A 17,104-nucleotide genomic window follows, 5' to 3' on the forward strand; every position below is an offset into this window, starting at 1 on the left:
AAGTTGTGTGTGGCTCTACAGCAATTACAATTTGCAATGAAAATAGCCAAATCTTTAACCAGAACAATCCTAGTTTTAAAAGGTCACCAATTATGAACAGAGCAGGTGTATCACAACTTAGCTTAAATTAAAATGAAAGACAGTAAACACTACAAGTTTTCAAGTTTGAATTGCACAAGGAAAATATTAGGGGAAAAAGCATTCAGAGCCATAGTTATTACTTTAAAAATATTAGCTTATTCTTATTTAAAAATATTAAATGAATCAAAGCGAGACAGTATGGAATTTTTACACAAACTTTTATATTTCAATGTTGTTTATTGAGGAGTGAATGAGACTACTGCCAGACATGCCCACGACACTTCACATTCAAGGACTGGAAGTTGAAAAGCTTCCCAAACTGAGTCACCGCATAAACCTTTTGGGAAAAAGAACTGCAAGTGACATCAAATATGACATCTTCACGCTTGTGTTTGTCTTCAGCTTTTTCTCCCCAATTTTTGGATCTGCTAGTTTGCTGGGTAGGCTTTTTTCTACCCTATAAGACTCACACTCCAATTAATAGAATTAACACTAGGTGTACAGCAATTTATTTTAACACACAACTACAATGAGTAACGAATCTTAAAGCTGTTTGTCTTATATTTCCTTATGTCTAGTGAGAAAAATGAACTTTATTTCCCTTTCGACTTCAGATGGGTAGATTATACCAATAGAAAAATACTCTTCAGTGCTACTGTGGGCTTACAGGAACTTCTTCAGTGGTATGACAGAAATCCATTTGAACACCATTCTGAAACCCAGTGCTTCTCTTTCTGCTGTTGTGGTTTTGCAGAAGAATGGTCTACACACAACTCTACTGTTCTCTTTTGCTCAAAAACAAAACAAAGAAACCTAAACAAAGGGTAAATGTTTATTTGGAGTTTCTGGTGGTGATATTAAGGCCCCTCAAGCAGAGTTCAGGAGCTCCTGTATGGCTGCCTGATGCTCAGGACTGAGATGTGCTATGCATTCAGTCCACAATCCTCCAGAAGTCTAGGGAAGGAAACATTTTCAAAGATTTAGATTCGGTGAAATGGTGATTTAAAAGTATTTTAAAAAGCATCATTAGGCAGATGATAGTAACGTCAAAATACTTTCTTTCCAAAGTAGATTAGTTTGATAAGTATCATTGTAAAAGCAAGAAATCGATTATTTTTTCCAGTTCTATGCATTTACAGAAACTTTTCTTCATTTTTGCACTGATAAAGCTATACTAGGTAGATGACATACTCAAGTAATCAACACACATGAATTTAGGGAGTAAAAATCATTAAAAAATAAAATGCTTATAGCACTGTAAATATACCTCACACCTTCTTTAGTATGAGACTAGGTACATCTTTCTTCTTCACAGAAATGCAGACAAATTTATACACAATGAGTACGTGCTAAGCACCAACCAAAAGGTCCAAAATATTGCAAATTTAAGACAAAGGTTATAATTATAATATATGAGAACATGCAGATTATATTAAATATAATCAATTTGAAGTTTGGAAAAAAGATATAAAAATAAAATTTCCTTAGCTCTTTAGATTTCATTTCTTTCTTCTAATGAAGAATATGAAAAAAAAAGAAATCTCCACAAAAAACAATTTTATTTCCCTTTCCCCAATTTAACCAAACCAGCATACCTGTACTTGGCGAACTACATTAGCCAGACGTTTGGCACAAGGGTCTTCATGTTTAATTGCCTCATGCATTTCTCCTTCTGCAATTATACTGAATATTTTGGGCAGATTGGTATTGTTCGGGCCAAGAACGATTGGGTGATTACTGATAAAAGAGAGGAAAGCTATTATAAATGAAATCACAAGGAGGAATCACTCTCAAGCACTCATACTTTCCCATGACCTCCCTCCAACACCGAATTTTGTTGTAAGGTTTTTATAGTGATTATGCATTCACTAAAATCAACCGCCTTTATAAATTCAGTAGGAGGAAAACAAGCTAATTTTACTTATTAGCTCTTCAGTTTCTTCTAGTGTAAATCAGAAAAAAAATTCTTGGCTCATGTCTTGGGGCTGTTTTAAGGGCCAAAAAATAGAATGCTCTAAGTGCTTTTAAAATAATGTGATTTATTAAAAACAAAAAAAAGTATTAAGAAGAACAATAGCTTCTATTCATTTAAAAATTTTTTTAAGTGAGAGGAGGGGAGATAGGCTCCCGCATGCACCCTGACCAGGATCCACCCCACAACCCCCATCTGGGGCTTTTGCTTGAATCAACTGAGCTATCCTCAGTGCCCGAGTCCAACGCTTGGACCAACCAACCTATCCTCAGTGCCCTGACTGGGGATTGAAGCTGGGCCATATGCATGCTGGGCAGACTCTCTATTCACTAAGCCAACCAGCCAGGGCTAGAATAACAGCTTCTTAACACAAATTTTATTTAGGTACCACAAATGGTTTCTAAAATAAATTTAAAGTTCAAAATGATAGATCAGCATTTCTAGTAAAAGTCAGGAAATAAACTCCAGGCAGGTTTAATGCAAAGAAATAAAGGAGGGAATTTAACTAGAATTCCAGTAGTCATTTCCAAGGGAGATGATCAAACAGCACAGCAGGAACCGGTCTCTTTCGAGGCAGAGGCAGGTAAGGAAAGTGTAGCTTCCAGGATGGCCGTTACACTCCTTAATAATGTTCTCAGAGGGAAGACTCAAAACACAATTATCTGTGAGAATGTGAACTTACAGGCAGGAAGGAATATGCCCATTGGCCCATTTCTACAAATTCTAAGAGGTGAGTAGTTACAGCCCTCGGATTTATTAATGAACTAAAAGCAGGAATTAATAGTGATAGAGCCTCCCAGATCTGACTAGTATTTAAGGAAACTTGGACTTAGAGAAACAGACCACCAGAGAACATGCCTTTGACTTAATAACTCTATAGCCTCTAGGTTGTTGCAATTCTTAGATTTACTCATGGCCACAAAATAGCATTAATTATGCCAAGACCCAGGGCCAGATTTTGATTGTCTGTCTGGTATACTTCCCTATATATTGATTCTTGAATCCAATGAACACTAGAATTTTAGAGGAAAAAATAACGGTACTAACAATGTACTTTAATCTCATTCTACTAATAAATGATATCATGTCAATTATACCTCAGTAAAATGGAAATTTAAAAAAATTTAAAGCAAAATAAATAAATGAAGTGGGAGATAGAACATCAGAAAAAAGCCTTTTTAAAACATTATAATCTATAATGCCTTATCTGTTTAATCCCATAAAAAATAACCCAAATTAGATTACAAAACCATCTTATAGTATAGTTTCTTTTTTTTCTTTTCTTTTTCCAAGTGAGGGGAGGGGAGACAAGAGAGAGAGAGACTCCTGCATGCACTCTAACCAGGACCCACCTGGCAACGCCCATCTGGGGCCAATACTCTGCCCATCATGGGCTATGCTCACAACGGAGCTATTTTTAGTGCCTGAGGCAGAGGCTCCATGGAGCCATCCTAAGTGCTTGGGGCCGATGCACTCAAACCAATAGAGCCATGGATGAAGGAGAGGGAGAGGGAGAGAAAGAGAAAGAAGGTGAAGGGGGAGGGATGGAGAAGCAGATGGTGGCTTCTCCTGTGTGTCCTGACTGGGAATTGAACCCAGGACATCCATATGCTGGGCCAATGCTCTACCACTCAACCGGCCAGGGCTATAGTATGTTTTCTTAACATGATTTACAAAGACAGCATTATTACAAATCTATAGACCTGAGAGCTGTGCACAAGAAGCACTGTATTATGTGAAGGGAAAAGAAATAAGGTCTATTTGTCCTTTCTTACCTTTCAATCAGATCACACAGATAACTGAAAGTCTGAACTGCTTCTTCTTTGTCTTCATGTAGTGGAAGCCAAGACAACCAGTGTGGTAGGACTTCCTCAACATTCACACAGTCAGGTTTGTACTTCATAATTTTCCCTACTGCCGAGATGCAGTTCTCTGTAGCATTGACATTTTCTTTGGTCTTAGAACCGACAGACTGAATAACTCTTACCAGCAGTGGAAGCGCTTCTAAAATAAGCATTTGAAAAAGGCCAGTTAAAAGCTCACATGCTCATGATGCATACGAACATAAAAATTTCCTTTATCTTTGGTCCATAATTATTGGTTAGAGTGAATAAATGTTAAAAGTGTAAGGAATGTCTTGCATCTTGGCTACAGAATGACAGACATAGTAATGAAGGTGAGACTGTCCCAGCAGCGTTAGGAGCACTAGCATTCCACTAACTCAGAGACCCCAAGAAGTTAGTAGCCTCCAGATTTACCTGCCTGGTCACCTTAGGATGCTTAAGTTTTTAAAAGCCGCCTCACTTGATTCCTGTGCTGAACTTACAGGAACCACCAGTGTGCTTTAAAAGCCTTGTGGTAGGGCAGTGGTATACCTCCAAACCCAAAATGAAATCAAGGTGGGGAGGCTCTCATTCTGCTCAGATTTCAGCTCCATTTCTATGAGAATAAAGACTGTAAATTCTTCAGTGCTACAGATGAAGTTTTTGAAAAGGGAAAGAGTATAAAACAGAAATAGGTAGATAATGCTTGGTGGTACAGAAGAATGAGGCAAAAACAAAAGGGATGACCGGAAGGACATGCACATAACACATTAGTACCTGTACAAAACGGACGGTAGTTATCGCCACCATACTGTGCCATGACTCCCAGGCCATATGCAGCTGCTTGCCTGACTTCTGGGCTGCTGTCACATACATACTGGAGCATTGGCCTTAAGAAGTATTCTGCATATTTAAATGAGGCTGGACTACAGTGTTCTATAACATCATCAAAGATGCACAGCCCCCACTGTCTGTCTGGCCATGGTCTATGTGGACACTACAAAAGAGAGTCTCTTTTAAGCTTTGAATATTGGAGTACATAAAAATGTACAGAAATAGCTACTATAGACTACTGACTTATATGAATATCCCTGATACAGACAAGGAAAAACAACTAGTAACAATCACTTACTATGAATAAAAATCCTCAAATACTATACAGATTTCAGTCAGTACAGGTTTAAAAGACTTGTATGGTTTGTTACAGAATTCTACAATATGACATTACCATGTACCACGAAGAACTGACAGTAGCAACGATACATGTACATTTACTTTACATAAAAAACGGGGCCCGACCAGGTGATAGAGCAGTGGATAATGTCGGCCTGGGATGCTGAGGACCCAGGTTTGAAACCCTGAGGTCGCTGGCTAGAGCATGGGATCGTAGACATGACCCCATGGTCACTGGCTGGGCTGGAGCCCCCCCCCCCCCCCATCAAGGTACATATGAGAAAGCAATCAATGAACAACTAAGGTTCTGCAACTATTAGTTGATGTTTCTCATCTCTCTCCCTTCCCATTTGTCTGTCCCTGTCTCTATCTCTCGTGGGTGGGTATGAGCTAAAAAACAAAACAAAACATAAAATAAAAAACTGACCATATAAGGCCATCATCCAGAATTGATTGCTGGCTGTACATAACAAGGATCATAACTGATTCTCTAGGGTCCAATGCAAAAAATGTAATCATTCGGTTTTCATTTATTAATTGAGCAGGGCATAGATAATCTGGAATAATAAAAAAATTACTTGTATATTTTTAGAATGTATTAAAATTTAATTGAACTATGGAATACCCAATTAGCAAACTTTAAGCATACACTGGGTGAGAATGATGCAGGGCAAAGTAATAAATTTGATAAAATTAAAAGATGCACAGTGTAAAGCTATGATTTCTAAAATCCATTTTAACTTGAAACTGTAGTTTTCAAATGCTGCAGTGAAAGAATTCCAGATCAATTATCTAAAATAACTGTCAAAGAGAGGCAACACTTACTATTAGGTTGACAATTAATGGAAGCAGCTGCTCAAACCATGGTAACACCTTTTCCTTGTAGCTACTGAATATTGAGTGTAAAATGTCTGACACTTTGGTCAGAATATAAACATCATTTTCATCCTAAAACAAAAAAAACACACCCTATGTATTAGATTTCTCATCACTTTCTTAAGGGCACAGCAAAAATCTAGGCACGGAGGTAGTTACCTCAATGACTGGGTGTCATGTCTCTTACCTGCCTGTGGAAAGATAAATGTGTGCACAAGCATTGCATTTATTTGTAAAAATAATGATTGAAAAATCATCCCAAATTTCAAAGTTCTGAAGCAGAAGTGTGTTTACTTTAGTATATTGTTTTTGCAAGAATGTCTTTAATTTCCGAGTGTCATGGTTGGGGAGATGTGGATCACTTACTTATAACATCTCATCCCTGCAAATGGTTTGTGTACGGCAGCGTGTGAACACCCTGCTGAAAACTGGGATGGCCTGCATGTACCAGCACTTGTCCACCAGGATGCACACATCCCACATATTCTGGATCTTAAATACACAGATGAAATATATTTGATGATGTCAAGTGGTTTGATGAGAAAAGAACTGAATAACAAGGTGAAGCATTCCATCAACCGCTGCATGTGTATCACTATTATTTTTTTAAATGCAATTTTACGGGGCAACACTGATCAACAATAATTATACAGGTTTCCGGTACATGCGTGTTATTTTCTAAAAGGAAATTGGCATTCTGCGGTCTATTAGAAAGACAACTGATGTTACAGAAAGATCCCGCCTTAGACTGTCAACAGTGTATGGCTTTAGGCAATCATTTAACTTCTGAGTTTGAGTTCAAGTATCTTCAAAAGAATGAAAACACCACCAAATACAAATGGTTGTTACAAGGAACACATTAAAGAAAATAGCAGGCAGACTCCAAAGTATTGTGTGAGAGGTAGTTCAACAAAATGTGAATATGGCATCCAAAAAACAAATCAGCTAACTTCAAATTATTCAATAAATTAATGAATGAAACACATTAGATTCTTCGGCTAAAGATTACTGATAATGATATCAGAAAGATAAGTCAGATTAATAAAAAATTAAGCATTTAAAAATCACTCAGATGCAAATAGTCATGCAAATTAAGTTCTGAAGGGAATAATTTACCTCATCTTGTAGTGACTCTTCCACCTGTTCATCATAGTCTTCATCTTGTCTTTTAACTAAAACACACCCAAATAAATGTCTTTTTAAATGGTCGCCAAATGGTCAAGGATTACATCCAGAACTAAAAGCATAAAAAAACTTACCTTGCCGCAATTCTTGATTTTTAAAATGTTCTTCGAGTTTAGCTTTCAGTATACCTCCCAATTCTTCAAAGTGTTCATTATTAAGGCATCCATCTCCCATTACTTCAATGCACTAAAATGAGGTTGAGGAAAGAAAGCAACCTATGAGATTTATGTGTTTTAAGAGTTAAAAGTTAAACTTCATTAAGAATCACATGGAATCATGAAAAAAACTCAATATAACTCAGTACCCTGGAAACTAATGATTAAGTTAGTAGATACATTTGGTTTGTTTAGTGACTGAAACAAAGGGCACATTAATACTTGAGAAAAGAATAATAAACTGGGGGAGAAAAAGAAAAAGTAACTTCTGGAACAGACCAACTGAGGTTATTTCAATAGTACAAAGAAGAGATAAGGCAATGGGGGAAAAAATTAGGAGACTAGGAAGAAAACTACATGTAAGCTGGAGATGACACCCCCACTTCTGTAATTGGGTTATAGGTATAGGATGGTGGAAACTAATCAAGACTGGAATACAAGAGGAGCTATTCTTAAAAAACAAAATGACAACACCAAATTAAAACAAAAAAGAAATTAATCTTTTTTGGTTTAAAAAAATTGTTGTTACAGCACACACACAAAAACTCTCCAATGTATTCAGCAAGACTAATAAATAAACACACAACCTTATACATATTTTTAAGAAAACAATATTTACCTTTGCAAAAGAATGCATTATTTCTGATAGGACATCTGAATCCGGTTCTGTGCCAATGGCCTTGATGAGAGCATCGCACATAAAATGCCACATCTGTGTAAGATACTCAGGACCACGAACTCTTGCACATTCCAAGAGAAGAGGCATGGATTCCGCTGCTGCCACTCGAACACGTTTTATTGTTAGGGAAATGTAATCACTATCCTCAAAAGATTGTTCTACCATTTTTCCTACTTGAATGTTAAAGTGCTCACTGAGTTAACAGGAGTGCTAGGCAACTTGTGTTTATCTACCTTCTGTTTACTTAAGACTGCCACCGAAGAACTTGTGTTAAATATAACGTGTGTATAAAAATAGAAGTCTCTCAGCTCGTAAGACATACCTCCTGTCTTTTCTGTCACCTACAATATAGCAAGAAAGAATCTCAAATGATTGTGAAAAACCCAGGATGGTTAGGTCTCTTCTAGCCTTTTCAGCTTTTAATAAATATTAAGTTGTCTCTCCCAGTCTAATACCATTTATATTAGAAAAGTAAGGTCTCAAGACCTCGTTTTAAAAACAATTGTTTCGTTCTCTTGCATCATGAGAGTGTCTGCTGGGCAAAACCTGTCTCTGTAGAGGATGCCACACAGAATATTGCACGAGAAACTACAGCAAAGGGACTCAGAGGCAGACAGATCTGGGTTTGGGCCTGGGCTCTACCACTCTGTTGAGGCCTCTCTTTTTTTTACCCATCTATAAAATTGTGTCTGTAAAGGCATAAAAATGTACCTATATATTTAATTACTATCCCTAGGTTGAGGAGTAAAACATTTAACATGCAGATTTACCAAAAGACGTTTCTCCTAAAAGGTGCTATCCACATTTGAAATGGAAGAGTCTGTGCTACAGAAAGTTAAGTATCTGGGTTTCTAACCTATTAAGGTCTTATTATTGTTAAACATTTCCAATAGACATTTGGGAAAAGTAGTAATTATATATAATATAAACATTTGCTAATAAAATCCCCATCCTTAAAATCCTTCACTGGGCCACAGAAAATTGCTAGCTATAGGAAAGGTAATATTTTCTATTTTCATGTTTTTGGCACAAGTAAAAGAAAGAACCAAGTTTATAACCTGAAAGTATATAGTTAGTGCAAACACAGACAATAATGGTAACGTACTCTCCTGTTAACACAAGTCTAATAAATAATGAACAAACTATAATTTAAATCTAGACATTTTACATTACAAAATTATAGGATATCATCATGAAAATAAAATTTCAGTAAAGGAACCATCAGTTTGACAACCTGTTCGGTGTATTCCACAAAGCCTTCCTTTAACTCCTTAGCATAGCAAACCTGAAACCAAAGCATTGGGAAAGAAATCAGATACATCAATATTTAAAGGTATTTTTATTAACAAACAGCAAAATAATAATGACCACAGAATGGTGTATTCTGACTAGAACTACATTTAATGCATTCAGGACTTACAAATTAGTCCTCTAACATATTTTTAAAAATATAAACTGGAAAGGACTATGAAATTATTATAGTATATATAGTCATTCAAAGTCTGGAATACTCCTTATTTTTACTTGTGTAAATTTAGCAAAAGTTCAGTACTCTTAAAATACCCTAAACAAAATGTTACTTAAGAAAAAATAATTTAGCGCCCTGGCCGGTTGGCTCAGCGGTAGAGCGTCGGCCTAGCGTGCGGAGGACCCGGGTTCGATTCCCGGCCAGGGCACATAGGAGAAGCGCCCATTTGCTTCTCCACCCCTCCGCCGCGCTTTCCTCTCTGTCTCTCTCTTCCACTCCCGCAGCCAAGGCTCCATTGGAGCAAAGATGGCCCGGGCGCTGGGCATGGCTCTGTGGCCTCTGCCTCAGGCGCTAGAGTGGCTCTGGTCGCAATATGGCGACGCCCAGGATGGGCAGAGCATCGCCCCCTGGGGGGCAGAGCGCCGCCCCTGGTGGGCGTGCCGGGTGGATCCAGGTCGGGCGCATGCGGGAGTCTGTCTGACTGTCTCTCCCTGTTTCCAGCTTCAGAAAAATGAAAAAAAAAAGAAAAAAAAAAAAAAAAAAAAGAAAAAATAATTTAAAAAGATATAAAAACCCCAAATTAATTGTAGCATATCACCTACTTTGTAAATTTGTAGTCAACAGGCTTATATAAAAAATTTTCAATAGTGAAATAAATTAACCCTCATTGTCTATAACATGCGCATAAAGATTACGCTATAAAACCATGAGATAATCCTTGTAAACATTTAAATTTTCCTATCATGTTTGTTTATACAACTGAAATCACACTTTAATTTTTAACATCATAAATACATTTCTGTTCATTTAAAAAATATTCTTTGGCTACCTACTATATACTAAGCACAAAACACAAAGATCTTGGTCCTCCATGGCCTTTTTTCCCCCCTCTCCATGGCTTTTTAATGGGTGTGTAGTACTCTAAAGTACTTCAGGATGATCCAGGCTATTTGTTCTGTTGTTATTGCTATTCTTTGTTATTAGAAAAAACACTGATAATAAAAAAGTTTTACCCACATGATTTTTTAAGGATGGAAATCCAGAAGTAGAAATAAATGTTGGGGAAAAAGTCTATTTTTTTTTAAAGAATATATCCCTGCTCTTCAAAATAATTTCTTTAGCAACTACGAAAAGCATGCCTATCAAAAGTATAAAAATGTATTATGAGTTGTTAAACGACGTTTAATGTTATTATCGCTTACCAGCATTTGACAAGCAGTTGATTTTTCCTCCAGTCCTGCAGTTTTAATACCAAAGCTTTGTTGATCTCCAAGGTTCACAAATTCCCAGCCATCATCATCACTCATATTCTCCATGTCTTGAGCTATTGACAGAAAAAAAAAGTCATGTTAAAATTAATAACAAAAAGAGAAATTTTACAATTGTTGTCTTCATAAAGTCACCTACTATCTAAAAGGGCTACTTCAGGCTTAATTGAAGCTGTCTTCATTAAAGGCCCCATAACCACCGGAAGGTATTGCTGAAATTCTTTTCCAAGGATTTTGCACATTCTGGCCCATGCTGAGATCATGTAAGAGATCTGGGGGGAAAGTTAAAGTTAAAATTAAATTAAAATTGATTTTAAAACAATAGGTAAATATAAGACATCAAAAAGAAATCAATTTCCCTATTTCATAGAAATAATGTATTATTTTACATTCATGGCTCTTTAAGTACTAAGTGCATTTTCTAAGGTCATAAACTTAAAAATGTTCAGAAACAAAAACAAAATCACTGTGAACCTTAATACTGTACTACAGTCAGTAGGTGAGGCAAAGGCTCATATCTATTTTTTCCTACTTTCAAGAAGCAATCTTGTTTTCTCTACTATCACATGAATCACATAAACAGAACCTACTTAAACATATCAACACCTAGGCACTAATTTTCTTGAAAGCAGACACATCTTATTTGCCTTTGTATCCCTACTGCCTAGTATTCCATTTGTTAAACATTAACACCTAAGAAATAAATATCCCTTTCTCCAGCTGTTATTTTCTGTTTAAGTGCCTAGGTCTATTTAGACATCTCTTCTTCTACTACTGTGTTTACAGAAATTTAATTACCTACAAATTATAGAGAATCTGTTTCTAATTCATCATCCCTGTAACCCAGAAAGGAATTTTTATTCCCCAATACCTATCTATATCACATGCATATGCTTCCCACTCCTAATTTAGTAAAGAAAACAAAACAAATTTTAAGTGTATGGGAAACAATTATAGTGTGGCTGTGTTAAGTCAAAATTTGATTCAACTATTTGAGTGCCTGTTTTATGCTAGGCATTGTGAATTCTATTAAGATTAAGATAGACATTTAAAATTACTACAATTATTACAACAGAGTGTCATAAGTACCCATTATTGAAACTAGTACTGGATGTGGAATATGAGCAGGAGTTAGCCAGGTTGAGTGTGTGTGTGTGTGGGGTTCTCTACAAGTTAAAGATATGTTTGTTTACTCACAGGCAGAGAGACGAGAGCACAGCATATTATAAGACTGCTAAGCTAATGTATTGCTTTTTCTTTTGACAGAGGAGGGAACTCCTGGGGCACTCAAAAGACCAGGAGATATCCAAATGGTGTTGTCTATTAAGTGTTTGGATAAATGAACACTGAATTCAAAGGAAGCTCTGGAAGTCACAAGCATAGAAAGGAAAACCAAAGTCGTGATTGTGAATGACACTGCTCAATGGGAGTGAGAAGAAAACAGGGCCTAGGACAGAACCCTCAAGAGCATCAAAACCTTGAGAGTCAGAGAAGAGGTAACAGATACATCAAACTGAGAAAAAGTCAAAATTTAATTCAACTAGATATATTGACTGTTTTAGGTTAGGCATTGTGAATAGATACTATTATGAGAAGCAGAAGTCAAACTAGTGAAGAATGTCTCTGGAACCTGGGGCTGATATTTCAGGAAACCATTATTCAAATTATTTTTTTTACCTTGTGTTAACTGCCAACTCCTAAGTGGATCAAGAAGAATGTGTGAAGGCTGCCTTACCTGAGGGTCGTCATCTTCCATATCACTGAAGTCTGTCTGGGTCTTCAACAACAGCTGCATCACATCCGATGCATCTTGCATGAACTAGAAGAAAATATTTAAGAAAATCAACAATAATATTACTCATGTATATCAAATTGAGAGGTACTTATTGTTTCTTATATAATAACAAAATTCCCCAAAAGCTCTATTATATTTTCCACATGAATTTTAACTCCTCAGATAAAAGTATTTGAAAATTTTTCATCCTATTACAATAGACTTAATGCTCTTTCTAGAAAAATATATTCTGTTAAAGTCAAAGTGAATTGCAGTATCAAGATATTTTTAATGTGCCCTGGCCAGATAGCTCAGTTAGTTAAGCGTCATTCTGGAGTGCAAAGGTTGCCAGTTCAGTTCCCTGGTCACAGCACATACAGGAGCACTTCCTGTCTCTCTGTCTGCCTCTCTCTCTCTCAGTTAAAAAAAAAAAAAAAAAAAAAAAGGATACTTTTAATGGCATCAAGGTCTGGTCTACGGCTTATTCATTTCCAGCAGTAAAATGATAATCCAAACCAAAAAAGAAAATTTTGGATTGCTCCATAGAGTGATTCTCATTTAACTATGTGTGGTTCTGGCAATCTCCAATGCATAAACAGGCAGTGTTTCTAAAATAATTTGAAAGCCAGATATACAGAGTATGTAACATAAAAATGTTATACTGATTAGCTTCTTGGTAGCTCCCAGAAAATAATGTATAATTTTTAATACTGATGGCTGGTTTTGGAGACCATAATGAAGGGTTCTATGTTGACAGTTCTGAGAATCAGAACACAAGGGGTTGATGACAGAGAATTAGCTTGACAACTATGAGATGTTCGCTGGAAATAAAACACAATGGTCAATGGCCCTTGCTAATTATTTTCTGAAAAGCTATATATATATACACGTCCCTCTTAGGACACCTGATGCTTTTTATTTTTTTATTTTTTTTTTTACAGGAACAGAGAGAGAGGGATAGATAGGGACAGACAGACAGGAATGGAGAGAGATGAGAAGCATCAATCATCAGTTTTTTGTTGCGATACCTTAGTTGTTCACTGATTGCTTTCTCCTATGTGCCTTGACCGCGGGCCTTCAGCAGATCGAGCAACCCCTTGCTTGAGCCAGCGACCTTGGGTCCAAGCTGGTGAGCTTTTGCTCAAACCAGATGAGCCCGTGCTCAAGCTGGCGACCTCGGGGTCTTGAACCTGGCTCCTCCGCATCCCAGTCTGACGCTTTATCCACTGTGCCACTGCCTGGTCAGGCCACATGATGCTTTTTAAATGAATAAGAAAGCAACTAGAATGTTCCTAAGCAATTGTTTAAATGGGCGAAACTAAACATGGATCCTGAACTTTACTTGCACCCAAGAAACAGACTGTACATGCAGGAAGGAAAGGGGGAAGTTTCAAGAACATAAGTGAGTTAAGAACCTTAATATTAACAATCAAAAGCCTGACCAGTGGTGGTTCAGTGGATAGAGTGTCAAGGGGGCATGCTGAGGACCCAAGTTTGAAACCCTGAGGTTGCCAGCTGGAGCATGGGGATCGCAGACATGACCCCATGGTCGCTGGCTTGGCTCGTGCTCACCCTAAGGCACGTATGAGAAGTAATCAGTAAACAACTAAAGTGACACTACTATGAGTTGGTGCTTCTCATTTCTCTCCTTTCCTGTCTCTCAAAAAAAAAAGGCAACAATTTATATATAAAATGGGAGTAATATAAGAGGAAGATTATGGAAAAAAAAAACACACAAACATTACATAAAGTAAATTCAACATACTACAAATCACTTACTTTTTCCTTCCCAACAGCCAGACCAATGAGACTGATGCATTCAATAGTTTTTCCTCTGAGAAGTCTAAGTTCCTTTTGAACTGCATTCTCAACAATGTGCTTTAGTGATGGCATAAATAAGTCATAGTAGGGGACAAATTTTTCCTCTGCAGTATCTGCAACTGATGCAATAGATGTCACAACTTGTTCCAAAACTAACTTGGTGCCTTTCTGTATCAACTAGAAGGAAGACACACAAAAGTACATTATGTAAACGAGAAACTGGAAGAATACTTTGTGTTCCCAAATGCTTTTCCGAAATAGCAGCCAAAGTGGAGAGAATAGGTCTGGTAGCAAATTTAAAGAATCCCTGTTGAACTATTTATGTGGAATCATCTCTCTCTTCGGTTGCCATAGCATTTCTTACTCATTTTTGCTTTATCTCAAAGCACAGCTAGTCCTTGAGCACAAATTTGCCACCAAGTAAATACTGTTCTTTTTCATTTTTTTCACTTACTCCCACTTTTACTATATATTTTGTGCTGTCCTAGAAGAAATCCCCCTTTTGGTCCATTCCTTTTTCTGATAATCTGACTCTTCTGAGAAGACACTACTGATACTACTAGTGCCCTCTTTTTCACTCATTTCTCCCTTTGACTGACTAACTGACTATCCTCTCTCCTGTGCTGCAGATCTACAGTATTCTCTGACCTGGCTAGTAACAAATAGTAACTGGGTGTTTGCTGCTGGGCTTAGCAGTCATCCGGCAATATTTTTTAATTTTGTAATTCCTTGTGGATTCATATGAATACTTGACCTAGTAACTGCTCCACATTTTCTCCACTCTCCCCATCACCTTAAACCACACACAGCTGAGTGCCTCACCTTGTACTAGGAGTTCCACCACACCTTTAAGAGGTTAACATATTCCCTTCTTCTGTATCTCAACATCTGCTCTATGTTTAGTGTCTTGATCTCAAAAGAATGTCCTTCCCTGGGTACTCTCTCTCTTCATACAACTCTTACATTAATTTATCCTCCTCCCCACCCCATCTTAGCAACTACTTCCTTCAGTCTGTATCTTACACATTATCCCTCTGGAGGAAGGGGAGAATACCGAGACTCTCCATACTTCAGCCCTCTACTCAACCTGTTGATAAAATCATGTTTGATTGATGTATTCCTGATTTAACCAGACAACTGGAGCTCAACCTGCAACTACATCTGTGCTTTCAGATGGTCCTTTATCATTATTTCTATTCGACTATAATATGGCACTGAAAACTTATCCTTTGTTTCAAACCCATTTCTTTACCTCTGAGACCTTGTATCTTTATTTTTTGATTTATTAAATTTAGTAGGGTGACACTGGTTAATAAAATTACATGGGTTTCAGGCATATAATTCTATTATAATACAACATCTATGTATTGTGTGGTGTGTTCACCACCCCAGGTCAAGTCTCCTTCCATCACCATTAGTAATCTCCTCTAGGCCTTCCTCCTCCCAACCCCCCTCCCCTCTGGTAACCACACTGTTGCTATGTCTATGAATATCAGCTTTTTTAATTTAATTTTTTTGTTTGTTTGTTTATCTTGTCTCCTCCTTGTTCTTTAGACCAGTGATATGTAAAGTATGGTTTATGAACCATCTGTTAACTAGTTCATATTAAAGTACAGGAACTGAGTGTTAGAAACTTTTATGTCAATTTGACAGTAACTTTCTATCTGTTACTCCTAATAGTAAAAAAAAGCTTTAATTTTTTCCTTTTATTTCATTCTTATAGCAATTTTCATTGTACTTGAAAACTGGGACTCAATCTTTGCTTTTCTTACTTGAGTCTTTTTTCCCATACACTGTTGTACTAACACCATTCAACTGTTTGTTGGTTGCCTCTTACTTAAGCTGTAAGCTGTAACTATAAACCATCTTCTATTTAAATGACCAGACCTTATTTTAAAAACAACATATTTAAAGCAAGAGTATTTTTTTCACAACTTCTTCTCTATTTTCACCACCTAGATTAAAAGAATGGGCAACATTTACTTCCTTCTTTTTCAATTCCAACTGTTATCGAGAGAAACTGCTAATGCTTCCTAAGAAATGTCTTCTAGTCACCTTCTCCCCAAGTTCCACTATTACTATCCAAGCCCCCTGAACAATGATAACGATGGTCTTGCCTTAAATCATCTTCTTTTTTGTTTGTCCCACAATGCTCCCATGCTAATTTCCTAAAATCACATCACCGTGGTAGCAATTAAGAACATAAACTGGTTTTTCCAAATTTACATAACTTAGAGTTAAAAATAACTACAGGTACGTTGTTTTCAAGGCAATTCATATACTAATTTTACCTAACCTTTAGGTTGTATCTTTCCTAATTCTAAAACTGGCTCATTCTTTGTTCAAGCCTAGAATGTCCTCCTAACTTTCTATTCTTTATAGCCATGCTGAAAAGTCCCTCTTTCTCCAGGGGTCTTACGATCAAATGAACCTAAATGAATAGGAAACTTAAAGATCTCAAAACTTACCTCCTGAAGTTTAAGTACCATGATGGAGTGCAGATGCTTCACCAGGTTATTCAGGTAGGGAACAAGCAGCGACTTGGGGCAGTCCTCCGTGAAGTTAATGAGGGCGGCGGCAGCGTGGGCCTGCACGCGCTGATTGCCCTGGTCTTCCATGGTCTGTAGCAGAGCTGCGATCACCTGTGAAATGACATCACATAAGCACATACTGTGAAAGGCCACCTCTCTTCTTAGTTTCAGTGCTTGGGGACTTGTTACTTACCTTCTCATGGAATTTCTTTTGGAAACCAGGTGCAAAATCCGTAGCCATCTGTCCCACGGCATTACAAGCTGCATACCTTACTCTCGGATGCTGGAAAATACTCCT

General features: G+C 37.2%; 1 protein-coding gene across 1 annotated transcript in view; it reads right to left on the reverse strand.

Moving 5' to 3' along the window:
* Window positions 1-282: 282 nt before the first annotated feature.
* Window positions 283-17,104, reverse strand: part of IPO5 (importin 5) — a 43,090-nt gene continuing 26,268 nt past the window's right edge. The window contains exons 12-26 of the mRNA XM_066380661.1: window positions 17,000-17,089; window positions 16,744-16,917; window positions 14,234-14,452; window positions 12,416-12,499; window positions 10,820-10,952; window positions 10,615-10,736; window positions 9,133-9,229; window positions 7,885-8,057; window positions 7,185-7,296; window positions 7,042-7,097; window positions 5,875-5,997; window positions 4,654-4,873; window positions 3,829-4,057; window positions 1,677-1,818; window positions 283-1,035 (exon numbers count right to left, since the gene is read on the reverse strand). Of these exons, the coding sequence (XP_066236758.1) occupies window positions 949-1,035; window positions 1,677-1,818; window positions 3,829-4,057; window positions 4,654-4,873; window positions 5,875-5,997; window positions 7,042-7,097; window positions 7,185-7,296; window positions 7,885-8,057; window positions 9,133-9,229; window positions 10,615-10,736; window positions 10,820-10,952; window positions 12,416-12,499; window positions 14,234-14,452; window positions 16,744-16,917; window positions 17,000-17,089 (2,061 nt within the window). The 3' untranslated portion in view covers window positions 283-948. The remainder of the gene's footprint in view (window positions 1,036-1,676; window positions 1,819-3,828; window positions 4,058-4,653; window positions 4,874-5,874; window positions 5,998-7,041; window positions 7,098-7,184; window positions 7,297-7,884; window positions 8,058-9,132; window positions 9,230-10,614; window positions 10,737-10,819; window positions 10,953-12,415; window positions 12,500-14,233; window positions 14,453-16,743; window positions 16,918-16,999; window positions 17,090-17,104) is intronic.

The sequence above is a fragment of the Saccopteryx leptura genome, chromosome 4 (assembly GCF_036850995.1).
Source record: "Saccopteryx leptura isolate mSacLep1 chromosome 4, mSacLep1_pri_phased_curated, whole genome shotgun sequence".
NCBI classification, from domain to species: Eukaryota; Metazoa; Chordata; class Mammalia; order Chiroptera; family Emballonuridae; genus Saccopteryx; species Saccopteryx leptura.